General features: G+C 44.3%; 1 protein-coding gene across 1 annotated transcript in view; it reads right to left on the bottom strand.

Annotated features, from left to right (window-relative positions):
- Positions 1-17,696: 17,696 nt before the first annotated feature.
- LOC148504753 (nicotinamide N-methyltransferase-like) overlaps positions 17,697-23,612 on the bottom strand; it is a 33,296-nt gene continuing 27,380 nt past the window's right edge. The window contains exon 3 of the mRNA XM_088448531.1: positions 17,697-19,741. Within this exon, the coding sequence (XP_088304657.1) occupies positions 19,306-19,741 (436 nt within the window). The 3' untranslated portion in view covers positions 17,697-19,305. The remainder of the gene's footprint in view (positions 19,742-23,612) is intronic.

Genomic DNA, 23,612 nt, shown 5'->3' with positions numbered 1-23,612 from the left:
TAGAAAGTCGGCTTGTTGTTTTGGTACAACGATTTGAGTTAAATTTTGGTGTGTTCCAGGATCAAGACTGGTTCGGACTATGAGTACTTGTTTGAGTGTTATACGGTCTCGATGTCTTAGTAGTTTTATTAACTCTGGGTCAGCATCCGCTCTCTGCAGCTTATTCAATCTACATTTGGTTCTAAGGAGGCTCATCAGCTCTTGCAACACATGGCTCTCCTTTTGTACTTTTTCCCAATCAAACTCGATTGTTTCGGGCTGAGATCTAGTGACTTTAGGATTGGTGGTGGCAGTAACAGGATCCGATGTGACAACTCTTTCTGTCTTTTGGTGGCTTGAACAAGGGAGTCTCAACATCCTCAGACCAATCTTTGTCCTCCTCTGCCATGTCGGCGGTAGGTAGGCGGGATAAGGCATCAGCATTGCCATTTGACTTTCCGCTTCGGTAGATCACAGTGTAATGGAAATTTGACAGGCGGGACATCCATCTCTGTTCAAGTGCTTCTAGGTGTGCGGTGGATAAATGAGCCAGAGGACTGTTGTCAGTAACGATAACAAAAGGGTTGGCAGCCAAGTAATTCTTAAACTTTTCCATGACGGCCCAAATCAGGGCAAGGAGCTCAAGTTTAAAGGTGCTGTAATTTTCACTATTCCGTTCCGATTTTCGCAGGCCTCGGCTGGCATAAGCTATCACCTTCTCATGCCCGTCTTGCATCTGTGACAACACGGCTCCCAGTCCACGGTGGCTAGCATCGGTGTAGACCCTGAAAGGTTTTTCATAATCTGGATAAGCCAGGAGTGGAGCATCAATCAGTGACAACTTCAGTTGCTTGAAGGGGTTTTGTTGCTCCTCTACCCATGCGACCAGGGAAGTCCTCTGTCTCTCCTTGCCAGCCCTGCCTCGCAGGAGCTCATGCAATGGGGCAGCCACTCTTGCAAAATTTTCAATAAATCGTCTGTAGTAACCGACGAATCCCAGAAACCTACGGACTTCCTTCACTGTCTTAGGTATGGGCCAATCCCGCACTATCTGGATCTTCTCTGGATCAGGTTTCACTCCATCAGCACTGACTATGTGGCCTAAGTACTGCACTCTGGGCTTAAGCAGGTGGCACTTTGATGGCTTCAGTTGTAATTCGCACTTCACCAGTTGTGCAAACACCTCATTCAGGTGTTCCAGGTGCTCTTCATAGTTTTTGGAAAAGATGATGACATCATCCAGGTACAGAAGGACCATCTCAAAGTTACGATGACCAAGGCAATGTTCCATGAGCCGTTGAAAGGTGGCAGGGGCATTGCAAAGCCCAAATGGCATTCGGTCAAACTCAAAGAGACCCATTGGGGTAGTGAAGGCAGTCTTCTCCCTATCCTCTGGTGCCATCGGAATCTGCCAGTACCCACTTGTTAAATCTAGAGTGGAGAAGTAGGTGGCCGTCTTTAATGCTGTTAAGGGTTCTTCAATCCGTGGTAAGGGATAGGCGTCTTTGTGTGTCACTGCATTCAGCTTTCTATAATCAATGCAGAACCGGAGACTGCCATCTTTCTTCCTAACAATGACCACTGGTGCTGCCCACGGACTGTGGCTTTCATGGATCACAGCGGCTTCTTTCATCTCACTTAGCATATTTCTCACAGGTTGGTACATGGCTGGTGGTAGAGGCTGATGTCTTTCCTTAATTGGAGGATTAGTCCCGGTGGGGATATGGTGATGAACACCTTCTGCTTTCCCAAAATCGGAGGGATGTTGACTGAAGGCCTCTTCATTCTTCCACACCACTTGGAGCACTCCCTCACGTTTTACTTCAGGAGTGTCTGAATCACCAATCTGCATCCCGTTCCACCATGGAATCTCATTGTCAGCTACAACCGACTGCCCGGTCAATGTATTTTGTTGAACCACCGATACCTTTTCTCCAAGCACATCTTGAAAGTCGACTTGGATAATCTTTGCCACCGGGCAATTTTTGAAAAGTCTTATTGGGTAATTGTGTGGGTTTAGTATGCGGATTGGTACTTTTCCACGCTTCACTTTCGCCAGGGTCCTAGCCACTGCGAATGGATAATGTCCATCAGAGTCACAGGATTCAATAATAGCCTCATAGTCCCGCCCACCTGGTCCAATCCTGGCCTTGCACCAAATCACATGTTCCGCATTTGGTCGTAACAGTTAAGGCCGACGATCAGCAATCCTAGCTTTGCCTACTTCTCCCCGAGCATTGGTGAATTTTTTCTGCCCTTCAAGCAGTCGCACCATTTGGTGCAGGGCCCTTTGCTCCTTTGGGGCAGCAGTCCTCATTTGCATTCTGAGAGCCTCCACCAATTCATCGGGACAATTTTTTAGAACATTCATTCCGAGGATCATCGGGGGTAGATATTCATTCTGCACCATGGTTACAAGGCACCCTTGCCCTGTGAGCTTCGCCTTGCCAATTTCCAAGTCAGCCTCCCAATATCCACGGAACTGAATTTGTTGTCCATTGCTGGCCAGAAGGTGCAACCAGGTAGCTGGTGGTGTTACAATTTCTCGCTCATCTCAATGTCTTAAGAACTCGGGGAGTTGTATTGTGGTCACCTGAGACCCAGTATCTAAAAGAGCTGGCACCTCCACGCCATTGACCCAAATTTTCAGATGGGGACACTCACCGACATACTGAGGCCACCACTCCTGTGACGATGGACCTATTGGTGTGTCTCTTCCCGAGGGTCTGTCCCTCGCCTCGGGGTTTCATCGTTTAAAGATCCGTGTTGGCAATTTCATTCTATATGACCGCTTTCTTGACACCGCCTACATATAGGCCTTCCTTGAGCATCAAACTGATCTGTTGAACGTCAACCTGATTCTCGTGGGATGTCCCAGTGTGGCCGGTCTCTTCCACGCCGATCTTGAAGCCAGGCTCTACGCTTGTCTCCAGCCTGATCTTGTCGGAGTTCTCTTAGCTCCCTTCCCATTTCTGAAAGATTTTGTGCCAATTCGGTGATCTTGTTATCAAGGGCCCCGATCGGATCATGAGCAGACTGTACCTGCGCCTGCTGGGTGATTGCTCCCTTGGGTGTCAGGGGGTCAAGCCCTGTGTATTGATTGCCCTCTTCAATGTCCCCGTCTTCTATCTGTTCCGAAAATTCAGTGTCGTCACTCTGATTGAGTCCAAGAATTTGCAACATCGTCTCCTTGAACTCTGAAAATGAACAGCCCTGATGATCATGTTTCCACATCCTCAGTGAACAGACTAATTAACGTCTCATCTTCTTGTTGAACTTCTTGCGGGTCTAGAGCTTGGACTGCCCGCATGGCCTCCTGCAGACCCAGAGCAAACTCCCTCAGGGACTCTTGGGGTTTTTGTTTCCTGGCATAGAGACGACCCTTAAGTTCAGCGATAGTTCGTGAATTGAAGATGCCCACTAATTTTTTAAAGATGTCCTCAACTGTTTTCCGCTCTCTGTCAGACAACGCTTGAACTTCACGTCTTGCAGGACCTTTCGACTGCCACATTAATATCTCAACTTTCTGTATTTTGTCCTTGAATTCCTTGAAGGTGCTTGTACCCAGTGTACGTGTATTCCCGGAGTACGTTGGCAACCATGGGGCTCCAAAATAGTACGGCATTGTTATCGGTGAGGCATTCGTCATGGGTGGAATTCCTTGGCTGGGTCCATCTCCTTGGTTTTGAGCTGATGTAGTAGGCTGGGGTTCCGACATCTTACTGCATTCAAACTGTTTTGATCCTGTTCGTGGACGCCAAATGTGACACCTGAACTATGTATATACTCCTTCGGGTTGGTTAGACTTTTGCTACTGGGCAGAAAGGTGAATTTATTTCCTAACACAGAATAGTACAATTTTTCCAGAATACAAATTTCTAGCAATGAATCTAGAGTCAAGCAATATACATCAATAAAATTAAGTGTCGCTTTACAGCATAACGTTTTATTATACAGGAATTCCGGAACTGGAGCTGTAAGTTAAAAAAGGGTTAACACCTTACGAATGCAACATTTACAGTAATATTACATTGGTAACCATACAATTACAATTTGCATAAGCAGTTTGCACTACGTCTAATTCATTTGTTAACTATTTGTTCCTATGTGTAATTTGATATTTATCTAACTTAGTACACTTCTATATATTAAACTTTAGTCCGGACTAAATGGATTCACTCTTAGACTCTACACTTATTGGCCAAACTACTGTCATTGGTGCACATTCGATGTAGTAGATAATTTAAAGAAAGGAAGAGCCTCAGCTGTAGTTATTTACAAACTCCCTGAAAGGTTTTCCTGTGTGTAGCAGTCCTGATATCAGTTTTACTCACTAAATACTTTTGTGAAGGTGATACTGAAATATTAATGAGAATGAATTGTATCTTTCCTTAGAGTCTCATAATCCGGACCTTTTCCCAGTTACTTCTTATGTTCTATAGGTAAAGCTGTATTGTTATAATCTCTAATAAAGCAATGTATTTATTTTGCTCACAGTGGGTGGGTGCCTGCTGCCTGTGCTGCTCTGCAGAATAGTTCTTTCCTGCTATTAAATAGTCTTCACAACTTTGTGTGTCCTTTGATTAGTAGGGCAATAGCTGAACACAGTGCTTTTTCCTGAAGGGTTACCTCTCAGTCCCTGCTCCCTGGGGCAATCACTATCTCAGTCACTGCACCTGTCAGTTTGGTGTGTGTACAATCAGTCCTATGACACTAGCAGTTGCTGCAGAATGGAGGCAGTGAATCTCAGACAGTAATATTCACTGCTCACAGTCTCTCTCTCTCCTTAGGCAGCGTTTCATCAACTTAGCAGTGACAGCTCCTGCTCCTGCTGTCACTCTCTGCAAGCCAAGCCCCTCTCCTCAGTCTCAGCTAGTGCCTCGGGCTTTCTCCTCTCACTGAGCCACTCCCATAGGCCCACCTCTGACCACTGTCATCAGACTTCAGCTCCACCCAGACACGCCCCAGCCTCTAATCCTCACAGGGGGAAGGTGGATCACTCACTCACTGGCTTTACTCCGCCCTCTAATGGCTGCCGATGCTCCCCTTACACAGCTCCTGATAAGATGCAGCAACTCTGTCAGCAGCACTCCAGCAGTGCAGCTCCACTCCTCAGCTCACTTCTACTGGACTCCCCAACTGTCAGTGAGTGCTCCTATTTATCTCCTCTATCCCAGTGCCAGGATGTTTCCTGCTGGGTGGTTGCAGGGCACTGTCCAGCCAGCACATGGGCTTCCAGAACTTTCCATCTGCATGCTGGCTCCTGCAGTAGCTGCACTAGTGTCCACTGCCACCAATTATATAGGTGTATAGGGTGGCTGTCAGTCCCCCTAAATCAAGCAGGAATATAATACACACAGCAACCCCCTCCTCAGTACCTTTGCATGTTAATCACCACATTAGTATAAGAGGTTGGGGATACATATATGTGCACAGGGTTCTTATTACATTTGGATATCACCCCCAAAAGACAGTATACAGTACTTTGGTGGGGTATCACATTCTTCCCTGCTAGAATAATGCGTGTCCTCACGCAACTTGCTAGGCTCAAAGTCCATTATAGAATAGCCTCTGCACATTTAACCATTTATTTTCACCCACAAAAGACAGTATACAGTACTTTGGTGGGGTATCACACAAGGATATCCCTATTCTGTGCAAATGGAAGGCAATATAATTGCCACAAAATCTCAAAAATATTTCTGCATAAAATACCACTATAGTTCTATGGAGAATCAAAAGGGAAATTTAGGGGTGGAGCCATCACCACCTTTCCCACTTAGGTAGTGTTGGGAATGTGTGTCCAGCTTTGTAGATAGACAGAGTACTGTACACACTAGCGGTCAAATTGTGTAGGTAATGACCACACAAGTATCTTAACCAGGCTCTGTGGTTTATTTGTAGAAGTGGATGTTCAGCAATGGAGCGGAGCCTGTAGCAGAACTGGGGCACAGAGAGCTTACCAGTTGGTGACTCTCCTCTCTCAGAGTAACGGTGCAGGGTTCTGGAACAGCGGATGCTACAGGGTAATTCTGCCAGTCTCTGGAGCTAAGAGGAGAATGTATGATCTCCACCATGTCGCTCATAGACAGTGGCGAGATGGCGGCGCACATGCACAGATACACTTTAAGTGGCCATCTTGGTTAGGGAATGAAGCATCCCTAGGGGAACCATTTTGTTGGAGATTGAACAGTAGCACACTCCACTATTAACAAGCTTCTCCATGTTACACAAACTTTCAAATTAAGCTTCCTTGCATCACCTGTAAGAAAAGTGATGTGAGTCATTGAAAAGAACATCATAAAAGCAAGCAAATTGGGTTTGCCCTTTATTTTTGGAGCGTCAAAAAAGTCCACTTTTTTAATAACATAGTCCTTAGCAACAGTCTGATAACTCAATACTTTAAATTCACACTTTGTACTCCTGTTTCGTGAAAAAAAGGCTATTTTCCTATAGTATACTTTCATTTACACCAGTCAGTCTTTGACTATAAGCAGTGCTTCCAAATATTCTCAGATGCTTTACATTTGGCTTTCTGTTTGACCAGGCCTCAATTGGTGTTATGTGTTTCAGGGCAACTGTTGGTAAACAGTTCTTCAAATGGACTGCTGTGGACATGACTTACTGTATACCCCAAAACTGTTTCTCTAAGTTTGCGTCTTTCAGCATACACCATGCTTTCTCCACTAGTGCACAGTTTGCTTGTTGACTCACTATAAACAATGGTCAACTGATGCTCTATTCCATATTGTGTCAAGAGTTGCTCCACCTCATTGTTGAGATACTCTCCTCCATTATAAAATCTCAGAATTTTGAGACTGCAGCCTATTTTATTCTCTGTGAGGTTCTTATAATCTCCAATCTTCTTTGCTACTACAGATTTCTCCTTTATAAAGGATATGTGTCATCAGTCATCAATAAATGTTACAAAGTATCTATTTCCACTAATAGACTTAAATTACACACACATCTGAATGAACTAATTCAAATGGTGCTTTAGATCTATTGGTTGACTTTGTTTTCCAAATATACAGTTTTTAAAAACATTTTTTTTGTGTTAGTCAACTACATTCCTGTGACCATTCCATTCCATCTTTTAAACACTGTCATATCCAAGGAAACCAAACTTTCCGTGCCAGAGTTCCAATGACTGTGACTCACTTGTCATCATTGCGTAGCAGTGTTGTGTATCAAGGTCATACAAATGTTTGCATCTTGTGCCTTTGGTTATGATTGTCCCACTTCTGTTTCTCGCAATGCACCTTAATCTTGCAAGTTGAACTCTGTGACCTCTCTGCTGTAGGATAGTAATTGCAATAAGATTTATTCCCATTTCTGGTACATAGAATACATTTCATATATCTGCGAATTGTTCCAAATTTACTGGCTATCAGTAATTGATTGCATATTCCTTTGATTGTGATAGGATCAGACTCAATTATCTTAGTGAACCACTCCTCATTGCATCTGAAATGTATTGTTACACCTGAATCAATATACCATGACTCTTTTCTATGGTTATCTTTTACACTCAGGGCAGAATGATCGTTGTCATCACATTTCTGTCTCTGCACTGGATGCACTTTTCTCTGTTTGCAATTAATTGCCTTGTGACCTATCTTGTGACAATTATAACACGAACTTGAATATATATTTTCTAAACTTTTCACTCTTTGCTTGTAATGTAGTTACCTCAGTGCTAGATACACAGGACATACATTGCTGGAACTGCAATTGCGTTGCTCTCACTGTGTCTGTTGTCAACTTTGCACTGTTTGCTTAGTCAAATTCAGGTGTTAGATTCTGAAGCATGGTTGTTGCAATTTCTTCATCTTCTATCTTAACACCAACAGACATTGAGACATAGACATCATCCTGTCTATACAGTCATTCATACTTCTGCATCCATGTATCTTTGTATTATATAATACACTGCTTAAGCTTATTCTCATCATAAAACCGCTATACTGGTATGCTCCCTGCAAAGCAGTCCACATGTCCTTAGCTGAGGTTGTGCGGGGGTTATTTTGGATTCAGGTCTGTCCTTCTATACTACTATACCAATTTTTTTTCTCTTTTATTTTATGTTCTTATTGTGATTTTAGTCTATTGTATCTTTATTTTAGTGCCCACATTTTATTGCCCCAATTGTGAATCTGCATTGTGAATTTGATCTATTACATCATGCTTCACTATAGAAAATGTTCCCTAAACAAACAACAATAAAACAAACAAACACATATTAGTGCCATGGTTGTTCTCAAAGAAGAGTTCAATATCACTAGAGGGAGCTAACACTGACAGCAGCGACGGCTCCTACTCTCTTTGATGAGGGGGGCTGCCACCGCTGAAAACGTCAGGGTCACTCACTGGCTCCTGGCCGGGTCCCGGCGCCTGTGCAATTGATCTGTCAGGCGCAGGGACCGGCACATGCGCACTAGCAGCAGGAAGCCGCGCATGTGCATGTCACCCGCTTCCAAAAGGCTGCATTGTCTGTAGCCCCAAGGAGCCGGTTAGGACTTACAGAAAGGCAGAGTAGCATCTTCCTCCTCTCTGCTAATAGCAGCCCGGACTGGCAGTCCCAGGGAGAGGAGACACCTCCCCCTGGGGCTGCCTGTTGTATATGTAACTGGTAGGTGGCGCTTCCAATAGGAAGCCACTGCCAGTCACAGTATAGCCAGTGCAGTCACGGTCTGCACTGACTAAACTGAGGTTGTGGATTTTGCTGGGGGGGCTACAGCCTTGCAGTCCAAGATAAGCATAAGGCTATTTTTATACAATTGATTTGCCTTTCCTCTATTACTCCGTTGCACTCTTTTTGGCCAGTAAATGAGAGTTTTGCTGCATTCCACCTTTTTTTTCCAAAACTTTTCTCAAGACAGTCATCAGACCTGTGCTCTCATCATTGGGCTCTCATCAGACCTGTGCTCTCATCATTGGGCTCTCATCATTGGGCTCTCATCACACATGTGCTCTCATCATTGGGCACTCATCAGACCTGTGCTCTCATCATTGGGCTTTCATCAGACCTGTGCTCTCATCATTGGGCTCTCATCATTGGGCTCTCATCACACATGTGCTCTCATCATTGGGCACTCATCAGACCTGTGCTCTCATCATTGGGCTCTCTTCAGACCTGTGCTCTCATCATTGGGCTCTCATCATTGGGCTCTCATCACACATGTGCTCTCATCATTGGGCACTCATCAGACCTGTGCTCTCATCATTGGGCTCTCATCAGACCTGTGCTCTCATCATTGGGCTCTCATCATTGGGCTCTCATCACACATGTGCTCTCATCATTGGGCACTCATCAGACCTGTGCTCTCATCATTGGGCACTCATCAGACCTGTGCTTTTATCATTAGGCAGGTATGCCACTGTAATCATATCTAACACATTTATAATACTTGAAAACCATTTCAGCACTTAAACTACCAGGTATCCAGTATGTACAAATAGAGTGTCAGGAACTGTTAATAGAGATTGACATCTTTGCTGAAACTTTAAGCAGTCGTTTCCTTGAAGTCTTCTTTACATTGATTGTGTACTACAGTATGTACCACTTCAATTCATAGTTCCTTGTTCACCTCATGTGCTCTACTACCATCACATGGCCACAGTAATAAAAAGAAACAGGTCACACATCAGAATCCTAAAATTATAAGTTTTTAAACCCTACCTTATGGAGTCCAAAACTATCAGGGCAGTGAACTCTTTGTAGTAAAGACCATTTTGTTCTGCACCAGATGTGTTTTTTTCATTGGTTTATAATTGAGAATTCTGAGACTAATCCCAATCTATTGTTATTTTTATTTATTTTCTAGTTTACCTAATTAGCAAAACCATAACATTATCTCATCCAGGGCGCGATGTATTAAAGGTAAAATGCAGTGAAAATGTGGTTTTACCGCATTCCCCGAATGTACTAAGCACCTGGAATGCGATGCATTCCAGTGCTTTGCCCCAATGGGTAACGCCACCTATGGCCTCCTTATCGGGACACTTATGGCTGGGAGAGATCCGATCGGATCCCTTATGCTTATATCAACTTATGCTCTGAAGGATGCCAGAGGGACTTCTGGATGTTAAATCCGGAAGTCCCTCTACCCGGCAGCATCGCAAAGGACAGCTCTTATCAGGAGAGCTCTCCTTTGCAAAATTTTGGGTACATACCGCGGTAATGAACTGTGGCATGTACCCAATGTCAGGGGAGATGTACTGCATTGCGGAAGCGATGCTTAGTACATCCCGCCCCTGGCCTGTTAAGCTCTCCTTTGCAGAGGACTAGTTCATGGTGGTTCAGTATCTCTATGGGGGAGATGTACTAAGATCTGGAAAGTGATAAAGTGGAGTGTGATAAACCAGCAGCCACTCAGCTCCTAACTGTCATGTTACAGGCAGTGTTTGAAAAATTACAGTTGGGAGCTGATTGGTTGATGGTTTATCACTCTCCACTTTATCACTTTTAAGAGCTTAGTACATCTGGCCCTATGTCACCAAATATGTTTGTTTAGCACCCCCTAGTGGGAAAGTGGGATATGCCAGACACCAGAAACAGTACCATAGTGTCTTCTTTATGCTGTTATAGAAGCACATTTTTTTTGTGGTTAGGCAGAGTGAATATTATTAATATTTATATTCTACCGAAGTCTTTATATGCTTCAGATGCTTTGCGTGAGGATCTTTATCCAATTTGTTTTACTCTTCAAATGATTGTTCATTACTTTGATCTAGGGGTGAGCGGGTTCGGATTTCTGAAATCCGAACCCCCCCGAGCCCCCCTGATCCGAGTCCGATCCGAATCAGGCTCGACTTTTCCCGCCTGACTCGGATCTGAAATCGAGGCAAAACGTCATCATCCCGCCTTCCGAGTCTCGCGGGTTTTGGATCCTATATAAGGTACCCGCGTCGGCGCCATTTTCTCACTCGGCTGTGGACAGTGAAGAGGGAGGGTGGGAGTTAGGGCTGTGTAGTGTAGTGTAGTGTAGTGCTGCTGTTGTCCACTACTTCAAAGTCCATAGGGGCTGGCTGTGTTGTGCTGTGCTGCTGTTGTTAATAGGGGCTGTGTCCACTACTTCAAAGTCCATAGGGGCTGGCTGGACTGTGTTGTGCAGTCAGTTCTCCATAGGGGCTGTGTCCACTCCAAAGTCCTGTGCAGTGTCCCAGTCCTAAAGGAGTGCTGTAGTGTTGTCCAGGGGGTGCTCTGTCCATCAGGGGTGCTCCCCCCAAGTGCTAAAAAAATAATATATTTTCTGTGTTTGTGAATTGTGTGCGCAGTAGCCGCACGTGCATCAACAAAGTAGTGCCAAGCGTGCGCCTGTGTCATAAGTAAAGGGCCGGCTGGCTTGACCGTTAAAGGGTGCTGTAACCCCCGAAAGTACACTCCAGTCCAAACCAAAAAAAAATTATTTTCTGTGTTTGTGAATTGTGTGCGCAGTAGCCGCACGTGCATCAACAAAGTAGTGCCAAGCGTGCACCTGTGTCATAAGTAAAGGGCCGGCTGGCTTGACCGTTAAGGGTGCTGTAACCCCCGAAAGTACACTCCAGTCCAAACCAAAAAAAAAATTATTTTCTGTGTTTGTGAATTGTGTGCGCAGTAGCCGCACGTGCATCAACAAAGTAGTGCCAAGCGTGCGCCTGTGTCATAAGTAAAGGGCCGGCTGGCCTGACCGTTAAGGGTGCTGTAACCCCCGAAAGTACACTCCAGTCCAAACCTAAAAAAAAATTATTTTCTGTGTTTGTGAATTGTGTGCGCAGTAGCCGCACGTGCATCAACAAAGTAGTGCCAAGCGTGCGCCTGTGTCATAAGTAAAGGGCCGGCTGGCTTGACCGTTAAAGGGTGCTGTAACCCCCGAAAGTACACTCCAGTCCAAACCAAAAAAAAATTATTTTCTGTGTTTGTGAATTGTGTGCGCAGTAGCCGCACGTGCATCAACAAAGTAGTGCCAAGCGTGCGCCTGTGTCATAAGTAAAGGGCCGGCTGGCTTGACCGTTAAGGGTGCTGTAACCCCCGAAAGTACACTCCAGTCCAAACCAAAAAAAAAATTATTTTCTGTGTTTGTGAATTGTGTGCGCAGTAGCCGCACGTGCATCAACAAAGTAGTGCCAAGCGTGCGCCTGTGTCATAAGTAAAGGGCCGGCTGGCTTGACCGTTAAGGGTGCTGTAACCCCCAAAAGTACACTCCAGTCCAAACCTAAAAAAAAATTATTTTCTGTGTTTGTGAATTGTGTGCGCAGTAGCCGCACGTGCATCAACAAAGTAGTGCCAAGCGTGCGCCTGTGTCATAAGTAAAGGGCCGGCTGGCTTGACCGTTAAGGGTGCTGTAACCCCCGAAAGTACACTCCAGTCCAAACCTAAAAAAAAATTATTTTCTGTGTTTGTGAATTGTGTGCGCAGTAGCCGCACGTGCATCAACAAAGTAGTGCCAAGCGTGCGCCTGTGTCATAAGTAAAGGGCCGGCTGGCTTGACCGTTAAGGGTGCTGTAACCCCCGAAAGTACACTCCAGTCCAAACCAAAAAAAAAATTATTTTCTGTGTTTGTGAATTGTGTGCGCAGTAGCCGCACGTGCATCAACAAAGTAGTGCCAAGCGTGCGCCTGTGTCATAAGTAAAGGGCCAGCTGGCTTGACCGTTAAGGGTGCTGTAACCCCCGAAAGTACACTCCAGTCCAAACCTAAAAAAAAATTATTTTCTGTGTTTGTGAATTGTGTGCGCAGTAGCCGCACGTGCATCAACAAAGTAGTGCCAAGCGTGCGCCTGTGTCATAAGTAAAGGGCCGGCTGGCTTGACCGTTAAGGGTGCTGTAACCCCCGAAAGTACACTCCAGTCCAAACCAAAAAAAAATTATTTTCTGTGTTTGTGAATTGTGTGCACTGTGGCTGCACGTGCATCAACAAAGGAGCAGCGCCAAGCGTGCGCCTATGTCCCATAAGTAAAGAGCCGGCTGGCTCATTTCTTAAAGGGTGGTGTAACCCACAAAGTGCACTACTCTCCAGCAAAAATAAAATAATATTTTCTGTGTTTGTGTGCGCTTTAGCCGCACGTATATATATCAATATAACATAAATGGAGGACCAAACTCTCTCCGATAAAAATAAAATAGGGAAAGATCAAGAACCTCTTCCTCCTAGTGCTGTTGCTGCTGCTGGGAGTTGTTCATCATCCCAGAGAGGAAGTAGGAACATCACTACTTTTACTAAACAATTGACCCTCCAACAGTCCCTAGCGATGAGGATGAAGTACGACAGCAGTCATCCTGAAGCAAAACGTATAACTGAGGCCTTGACTGCTATGTTGGTGTTAGACGTGCGTCCGGTATCCGACATTAGTGCAGTGGGATTTAGACAATTGATGGAGGTAGTGTGTCCTCGGTTCCAAATCCCGTCTAGATTCCACCTGCATCCTCAAAGCAGCAGCGACAAGCGTGCGTCTGTCTGTTAAAGGGTGGTGACACCCTCAAAGTGTGCTACACAAACAATTAAAATATTGTTCTTTTTTTTTCTGTCTTTGTGAATTGTGTGGGCTGTAGCCGCACCTGCATCCTTAAAGCAGCAGCGACAAGCGTGCGTCTGTCTGTTAAAGGGTGGTGACACCCTCAAAGTGTGCTACACAAACAATTAAAATATTGTTCTTTTTTTTTTGGTCTTTGTGAAATGTGTGGGCTGTAGCCGCACCTGCATCCTTAAAGCAGCAGCGACAAGCGTGCGTCTGTCTGTTAAAGGGTGGTGACACCCTCAAAGTGTTCTACACAAACAATTAAAATATTGTTCTTTTTTTTTCGGTCTTTGTGAAATGTGTGGGCTGTAGCCGCACCTGCATCCTTAAAGCAGCAGCGACAAGCGTGCGTCTGTCTGTTAAAGGGTGGTGTAACTCTCAAAGTGTTCCAAAAAATAAAAAACTATTTTTTTAATGTGTTTGGGACTTGTGTGCGATGTAGCCACACTTGCATCCTCAAAGCAGCAGCGACAAGCGTGCGTCTGTCTGTTAAAGGGTGGTGACACCCTCAAAGTGTGCTACAGAAACAATTAAAATATTGTTCTTTTTTTTTCTGTCTATGTGAATTGTGTGGGCTGTAGCCGCACCTGCATCCTTAAAGCAGCAGCGACAAGCGTGCGTCTGTCTGTTAAAGGGTGATGACACCTCAAAGTGTTCTACACAAACAATTAAAATATTGTTCTTTTTTTTTTCGGTCTTTGTGAAATGTGTGGGCTGTAGCCGCACCTGCATCCTTAAAGCAGCAGCGACAAGCGTGCGTCTGTCTGTTAAAGGGTGGTGACACCTCAAAGTGTTCTACACAAACAATTAAAATATTCTTCTTCTTTTTTCTGTCTTTGTGAATTGTGTGGGCTGTAGCCGCACTTGCATCCTCAAAGCAGCAGCGACAAGCGTGCGTCTGTCTGTTAAAGGGTGGTGTAACTCTCAAAGTGTTCCAAAAAATAAAAAACTATTTTTTTAATGTGTTTGTGACTTGTGTGCGATGTAGCCACACTTGCATCCTCAAAGCAGCAGCGACAAGCATGCGTCTGTCTGTTAAAGGGTGGTGACACCCTCAAAGTGTGCTACACAAACAATTAAAATATTGTTCTTTTTTTTTTGGTCTTTGTGAAATGTGTGGGCTGTAGCCACACCTGCATCCTTAAAGCAGCAGCGACAAGCGTGCGTCTGTCTGTTAAAGGGTGGTGACACCCTCAAAGTGTGCTTCACAAACAATTAAAATATTGTTCTTTTTTCTGTCTTTGTGAATTGTGTGGGCTGTAGCCGCACCTGCATCATTAAAGCAGCAGCGACAAGCGTGCGTCTGTCTGTTAAAGGGTGGTGACACCCTCAAAGTGTGCTACACAAACAATTAAAATATTGTTCTTTTTTCTGTCTTTGTGAATTGTGTGGGCTGTAGCCGCACCTGCATCCTTAAAGCAGCAGCGACAAGCGTGCGTCTGTCTGTTAAAGGGTGGTGACACCCTCAAAGTGTTCTACACAAACAATTAAAATATTGTTCTTTTTTTTTCGGTCTTTGTGAAATGTGTGGGCTGTAGCCGCACCTGCATCCTTAAAGCAGCAGCGACAAGCGTGCGTCTGTCTGTTAAAGGGTGGTGTAACTCTCAAAGTGTTCCAAAAAATAAAAAACTATTTTTTTAATGTGTTTGTGACTTGTGTGCGATGTAGCCACACTTGCATCCTCAAAGCAGCAGCGACAAGCGTGCGTCTGTCTGTTAAAGGGTGGTGACACCCTCAAAGTGTGCTACACAAACAATTAAAATATTGTTCTTTTTTTTTTGGTCTTTGTGAAATGTGTGGGCTGTAGCCACACCTGCATCCTTAAAGCAGCAGCGACAAGCGTGCGTCTGTCTGTTAAAGGGTGGTGTAACTCTCAAAGTGTTCCAAAAAATAAAAAACTATTTTTTTAATGTGTTTGTGACTTGTGTGCGATGTAGCCACACTTGCATCCTCAAAGCAGCAGCGACAAGCGTGCGTCTGTCTGTTAAAGGGTGGTGACACCCTCAAAGTGTGCTACAGAAACAATTAAAATATTGTTCTTTTTTTTTCTGTCTATGTGAATTGTGTGGGCTGTAGCCGCACCTGCATCCTTAAAGCAGCAGCGACAAGCGTGCGTCTGTCTGTTAAAGGGTGGTGACACCCTCAAAGTGTGCTACACAAACAATTAAAATATTGTTCTTTTTTTTTTGGTCTTTGTGAAATGTGTGGGCTGTAGCCACACCTGCATCCTTAAAGCAGCAGCGACAAGCGTGCGTCTGTCTGTTAAAGGGTCGTGTAACTCTCAAAGTGTTCCAAAAAATAAAAAACTATTTTTTTAATGTGTTTGTGACTTGTGTGCAATGTAGCCACACTTGCATCCTCAAAGCAGCAGCGACAAGCGTGCGTCTGTCTGTTAAAGGGTGGTGACACCCTCAAAGTGTGCTACAGAAACAATTAAAATATTGTTCTTTTTTTTTCTGTCTATGTGAATTGTGTGGGCTGTAGCCGCACCTGCATCCTTAAAGCAGCAGCGACAAGCGTGCGTCTGTCTGTTAAAGGGTGGTGACACCTCAAAGTGTTCTACACAAACAATTAAAATATTCTTCTTCTTTTTTCTGTCTTTGTGAATTGTGTGGGCTGTAGCCGCACTTGCATCCTCAAAGCAGCAGCGACAAGCGTGCGTCTGTCTGTTAAAGGGTGGTGTAACCCTCAAAGTGTGCTCCACAAACAATAAAAATATTCTTTTTTTTTTTCTGTCTTTGTGAATTGTGTGGGCTGTAGCCGCACTTGAATCCTCAAAGCAGCAGCGACAAGCGTGCGTCTGTCTGTTAAAGGATTACATCGGTGACAGCATCCAAGTAGGCATGTCAGACAGTCCGTACCTGTACTGGCAGGAAAAAGAAGCAATTTGGAGGTCCCTGTACAAACTGGCTCTATTTTACCTGAGTTGCCCCCCCTCCAGTGTGTACTCCGAAAGAGTGTTTAGTGCAGCCGGGAACCTTGTCAGCGAAAGGCGTAGGAGGTTGCTTCCACAAAATGTGGAGAAGATGATGTTCATAAAATGAATTATCAACTCTTCCAGGGAGACCAGCCTCCAGAACGTACAGAGGGACCTGTGGTTCCAGCAGGGACGAATTAATACTCTGTGAGGATGAGGATGTACACACTGAAGAGGGTGAGGAATCGGTGGATGAGGAGGATGAGGATGACATCTTGCCTCCGTAGAGCCAGTTTGTGCAGGGACACATTAATTGCCAGCTTGTTTTGTGGGGGCCCAAACGAACCAATCATTTCAGCCACAGTTGTGTGGCAGACCCTGGCGCTGAAATGATTGATTTGTTAAAGTGTGCATGTCCTGTTTATACAACATAAGGGTGGGTGGGAGGGCCCAAGGACAATTCCATCTTGCACTTCTTTTTTTTCTTTGTATTATGTACAGTTTGGGGCCTAGTTTTTCTAACTGCCATCCTGTCTGCCACTGCAGTGTCACTCCTAGATGGGTCACGTGTTTGTGCCGCCCACTCGTGTCACTTAGCATAGTCATCCAGCTACCTCGGTGCAACCTTTTGGACATGAAAACACTATTGTGAGGTGTGAGGTGTTCAGAATAGACTGGAAATGAGTGGAAATTAAGGTTATTGAGGTTAATAATAGCATAGGAGCAGAGAAACCAACAAATTCTGTGATTTTAGCTGTTTTTATGCTTTTTTAAAAAAAAATACAGATCCAAAACACAAAACCCAGAACCCAAAACACGGAAGGGTGGTTTTGGCAAAACCAATCCAGATCCAAAACACGAAGAAAGATCCAGATCCAAAACCAAAACACAAAACACGAAAAGTGGCCGGTGCACACCCCTACTTTGATCGTTTGTGGGCGTCAGTGGGGGGGGTCAATCTTGAATGCAGGACTGTCGTGACCATTTTCAGGGCGTGTGTCACAGACTATGACTGTGATCCTGTATGCAGTGGATATGGCTCCGTCGCCTCAGTCCCATCGCCCATTATAAACGATCATAGGGTTACTTTGTTGTATGAAAATCAACTAATCTGTGACCAGGCTGCATCTTTGTAGGCAAAGCCGCTGGTTGGCACCTCAATGCATTTGCATAGTTTTGTATATTTTCACACAGCCGCTGTGTACAAATATGCAGCAGATGCAGCATTAGCGTACATCTCTGAATCAGGCCTAGAGTGTCAGCATATAAGGAAAGACAAGATGTTTTTATTAGTCACACAGATTTATTCATGATTGATTACATGATGAAACACAGTCTTGTCATTGGCAGGCCAAAAGCAGTTGTGAATTAGTACCTTAGTGGCCTCTTGTGAGAGGAAAGAACATATTTATATATATTGTGCAGGTGGACTTGTGGATTACACATCCATAAACCACAGAGGATATAATTCAATGTATTACTATTTTTTTGTTAAAGTAAATACTGGACACCAGTGGCGGTACCTACCTTTGTACTGTGGGGGGGGAGGGCTGCACTGGCTGCATCCCAATGCCTCGGCATGGCATGCACAAGGTACAGCCCACATCCATTGCCCATGAGCAAAAAAGAAGAGGATAAAAAAATCAAACCTTGTGCATGCACAGAAAAAACAGCATTGGCTAGTTGCTGCATTGGCTGTAGCCCCTCGAGCCCGAATAAGGCTACCATAATAATAGCAGAAGAGGCTTCCCATTGGGAGCATTCTCTCTGCCAATGGCAGACCCATAGGGAGGACACACCTACCCCAGGGACTGCCTGTCTGAAGTATGATTAACAGAAAGCAATTCCAATGGGACACCACTGCTAATTCACATACTGGGAGATTGGGGCTCACAGGGGAGTAGTGGATATTACTGGGTGGGCTTCAGCCTGCAACACCTTGGTAATATCCGCCAATGCTGGCCTCCATTGACATATCTGCCATGAGTGAGGCAAGTACCTCGCTTTAAACAAAATTGACTCAAATCTGAAAAGAAAAGTTGGAGGTGTTGCTCATAGCAACCAACCAGATTATATCAATAATTTTTTTCTGAACATTGCAGAAATAGATAGCACTACTTACAGGTATTATAGATAGTGACATCAGATTCTGAGAAATCTGCTCCCAAGAGCTGAAACTGAAAGCCCATTAAGTCGGTGAATTGAAAGGAGAAGAACAATCAGAGCTAAATCTATAACTGGAACATTTAACTTAACTATGTGTTATGTCTTTTCCAGTTTGTATGTATGTGTTTACATTACACAGGCATGTTTGCATGTGTATATCAATGGCAATGTGCTGTAACCAAAGATTTTGAACTGTGGGCCTGATATGAACACAATTGCAGAGCACACAAGAGGCTGTACAATTCCGTTTATCTTAATGCAAATGCAGGAGCAGGTGTCAGACACCTCCTTGCTGCACTAGCAAGCACCATCGCAACCTTCAAGACTGATTGTTGCTCCTTTAGTCAGGCTGTGGGAACTGAAGCTTCCCTCAGCCTGACCGGGTGCTGGCCGCTTCAGAGGCTAGGAATCTGCAGACAAGGATCCTGCCTCATCCCTCCCAGAAAACATAACACAGTGGAAACGGTGCCCAGCCATGCCCCCGCTCTGCCCCCAAATGCCGTAGAATGTTATGGGGTTTGCGAGCATAATCGTTCTGCACATTCGTTCTGCACATGTGCAGAGTGGGTCCAGAGCAGGTGCAGACCCAGAAACATTGGAGATTCAGTTTGAACGTAAGGCCCTGTGACTTGACTGTTTTGTATGTCATGAATGAAATTAATATATTAACTCAGCAATTTCATACTATGGAGAAGCACAGCTGAAAAATCATCAGTCTAATATTGACCACAAGTGTTTCCTAAGCTTACTGGTTACATGGTTTACGGGCATGGACAAAGTAAAAACTGTCCTGATCACTGATGTTTATCTTTGACTTATCATTACGTGGAATTACCTTTATTTCCTCAATTTCATAACCAGCCTCTTTCATTACTCTCTCCAAGTCCTCCCTAGTTATGGACAAATAGGAAAACTTTTTCTGACCAACATGGTAGAATGTGCAGTTAAGAACATTCAGAAGAATAATGTGACCTCCTGGCTTGAGCAAGTCCTTACAATTCTTCAGGATGTTGCAGAAGGCTTCCAGGTCTTTGGAAGGTCCTTCTAAGCATAGACAGCTAATCAGGCAATCAGCTTCTGGCAAAACAACAGGATCATATGGGTTCTTCTTCAGTACATCACAATGTAGAACTCTTGTCACTTTTCTCCGCAGCTTTTCTTCCTTTTCCTCCCAGTTATCACTGTTAAGAAAGTCAGCATTAGAGATGTTTCCTTCTCCAATTCTATTATTACCTATAGCAGACTTCAGAACTATCTACATTTAAAATACAGGTTCTTAACTTTTTTTATTTCAGGGTCCAGATAAAATCTGAAGTCTTCTCTGGTAGCTATGGTCCAGTTTTTAACTTATATCACATTTATTGTGATTACTATTGTCTATAAACTAGGTTCCCAAACGCGGTCCTCAACAGTTCAGGTTTTGGAGATAGCCATGGTTGAGCACAGATGGTTAAATCAAATTTACTGTGGTACTAATTAAGTCACCTGTGGTAAAGCATAGATATTTGTAAAATCTGGTCTGTTAGGGTTCTTGAGGACCGAGTTTGGGAACCTCTGGTCAATAAGATAGTATATCTGAACACCTCTACCTCACCCTGGGCCTGAATCAGAGGTGGACAAAATCCAGATATTTTCGCAGTTGAGTGACTATTTGCTACTGCACATGCGCAAAAAGTTCTTTAAACCCCTACGGCAAATGTGTTCCCCTGTGTGTACGCAGAAACCGCTATTATGTACAGAGCCGCTGGCATTAGAACTGGCGAAGAAAAACCATGAGTGTCCCTGGGCAGTATCTGGGAGGTGGCCTGAAGTGAATGCTTACAAAAACTGTCTAATGGGCATGATATGCGAGTGTCGCATGCGTGTCAGTGATTGTGGCTGCATTCCTAAACACAGAGGGAGAATCACAGAGGCCATGGTTAGTTGAATTTCAGAAGGAAACACTGTGCCAGCCATAACACCGCGGCTAACACCATACAGGGCCCCACTTACCTTCGTTTGGGTTGCCAGATGTCGGGATTTCAACGCTTACCTTTAGTCCCAGGTCGGGCTTCTGACATTGGGATTCTGACAGCCAGCATCCCGGCTACATCCTGGTGCACGCAATAGTGTGCCAATGGTAGAGTGTTTGGAACCACTTGCAGAGTTCATATTGAAAGTGGGTATGTCAGGGCTTGCACTGTCTGGCACACACTAGTACACAAGTGGAAGGCAGAAACTAGTATTTGCATATTATCGTGGCTGCGACTTTGCAAAAAGTTGCAGTCACAACGGCTTTAGCGTCCATCTCTGAATCAGTCCCCCTATGTCATTTGACATTTCATTATGAGATAGTGTGAGAACTGGTGCTGAAAACTAACAACTTGCCTGCAAAGTACTTTAAAGTGTATCGCTAATCTTCAAGGACAAGGGACAAGTTACAGGGGGCAGGGATGATAATCATATTAGCCAAGTGTGAGATGTACTTGCATAAAACTAATTCTGATATTCATGTGTACAGTGCAGCTTGCAGATCAATGCTTCTGGGCCACCTTTCTTTACAGGTCTTATTTCCAATTTATTCAAGAAACAATAATGTTCATTTTCATCCAATCAAATCTCCATGTGTTTATTACTTAGTATACAATAAGTGGTTTGGTTATCATATGTTAAGCTGCTGACTCACCAGTAGTGTGCTGTTATCATCCATTTTGGACAATTACTGTTGTTTCGAACAGCAAAATAGTGATGATGTCCCATATTACTAAAATATATTTTAATATTCACTGTTCAGCCAATCAAGAGTACATACACTTCACTTATGTTTCTATCTATTATTATCACGGTAAATAATTGCATATTGTCTTTGTACCAGTAACAGTTTCTGTTAATGGATCTGAAGTGCTGGATGTTAAATAATCAGGGGTAAGTTACTTTTTTCAACTGTTTAAGAATTTTATTTTAGTTGGTGATTAGTGGGGGTTACTTCTAGAAGTATACGGTCAGGAAGCCGGCGGATGGAATGCCGACCGCCGGCTTCCAGACATTGTTATCTCGACTAGGGACGAATGACAGGCGTCTAAATCTAGACGCCTGTCATTTGACCGACGTCGGAATACCGGCGCCCGGCATCCCGATAGAGCGGATGCCGGGCGCCACAGCGGACAGCCGCATGGGGGGGCGGGGAAAGGTTTAGGGCTCCCGGGCGGGGGACTTAGGGTTAGGACCAGTGATCACAGTAAGCCATTAAATACGGCAGTAGGGCCATCCTGTCTGAGCTGAATGTTTTTATTTCAGATGTGGGCTCCATTCCAGAGCACTGGAGCAAGTCTGGGGGTGCAGCAGAAGAACCTAGCACTGCCCGGGACATATATGTACATATTGGTCTCGTCATGCACTGGATAGTGTATTATTATATGGTATGATTAATAAGTAACCCTATTGATGGTCTAAAGCAGTGCACCCCTAACAGTGCATGTTTTCCAGATCTCCTAGATGGTGCACTGGTGTATTTACTACTGACTGACACATGTTAAAAAACCCACAGGTGGTGCTAATTATTTCATTTGTGATATTGAGAAGGGGGATTTCCAGGCAACCAGAAACCCCCCTCCTATGGGCAAAATGACACGACACTCAAATGCTTGGTAAAATCCGGGTATTTGGGAAAATTCTGTGTGAATGGGGTATAAGTGAGGGTTTATTACATTTGCAAATTTAAAAGCATAATTACATTTACACAGGAATTTATAAACAGGAAGTAAACATGGGGGGAATATTTTGCCAGGAGAATTTCAAAAGCAAGACAACATATAACTAGAGATGAGCAGTTTGGTTTCCCTGGAAACCGAACACACCCAAACTTAGGGGATCCGAGTGATTCCAAGTCCCGATTCTACTTTTCCCACCAAGTTCGTATACCAAAACATTACCTTACCAGGGTCTGATCTCGCGTGTTTTGGATTGCATACAAAAGTTCCTACCTCGTGACTAGGTGCCAGTAACACAGGAGAGTGGAGCGGGGGGGTATGGGACTGTGGGCTGGAGTATTGTAATCTAAAGATCTAAAGTACACCATCAAGGGAAATAAGGGCCATTAGAGCTGGAGTAGGAGTCTGTGTAGGACTAGGTTAAAGTGGAGTAGGGAAGGGTTACTGTTACTGCAGGCATCATTGTCAGTGTATGTGTGTTTATTGGATGTCAGTCACAGTCACACACACTGACCACACACCCAGTGCAAGCAAACAAGGAAATCTATTTATATAATACATATTGTTTCTGTCCAAATAATCCTCTACAGTGTCTGAGGCTGCTGCAACCCAAAACGAGTTTTTTCCCAGTTATATATATAAAAAAAAAAAAATTAGCAAAAAATGTAAATTTTTTTTTTTCCTGATGTCTAAAACACAAAACCTGTAGTCTTTTCTAATTGAATTTAAAAAATCATAGTGTTTATTTCAAGAAGTGTGTATCCAGACAAGTGATGCAGCTTAAATTGCTATTCTGTGTACGGTGGTGTGCCCCCATCAGCTGCACCCCAAAACCATTCTCACAAAGACCTATTCCTCCTAGTACTGTAATTAATAAAAAATAATAAAGAAAAACATCCATGCTAGCATACCGACACCAGAATCCCGACACCAGTCAGAATACTGATGCAGCCATACCAAAGAGATACCGATGTCAGCATCCCAACCGCCGACATTCTGATGTCGGCATGCGAGTTAGAGTTAGGGTTAGGCCAGGGATGGGGGGGTTAGGTTGATGGACCTCCGTGGGGGTTGCACCACCGGGGGGGATGTTATGGTTAGGCACCACCAGGGGAAAGTTAGGGGTTAGGGTTAGGGGGGAGGTTAGGCTACTTACCGGCCCCTGTCAGGATTTTGAACATCGGGATGCCACTGTCGGTCTTTTGACCGCCAGTATATTGTATGTACAATGTATATTGTATGTATTCCATCACACCAGCAAATAACTCTTGTATGAATATAATCTAAGGCCATGTGCCATTATCATTTTAATCTCCACCTTGTTCCCTTTTCTGGCAGTGGAACGGATGGAAATTTCACATAG

This window comes from Taudactylus pleione, unplaced genomic scaffold (genome assembly GCF_031769625.1).
Source record: "Taudactylus pleione unplaced genomic scaffold, aTauple2 ptg000457l, whole genome shotgun sequence".
NCBI lineage: Eukaryota > Metazoa > Chordata > Amphibia > Anura > Myobatrachidae > Taudactylus > Taudactylus pleione.
The sequence above is the reverse complement of the archived record's forward strand: the minus strand, read 5'-3'. Positions and strand labels throughout refer to the sequence as shown.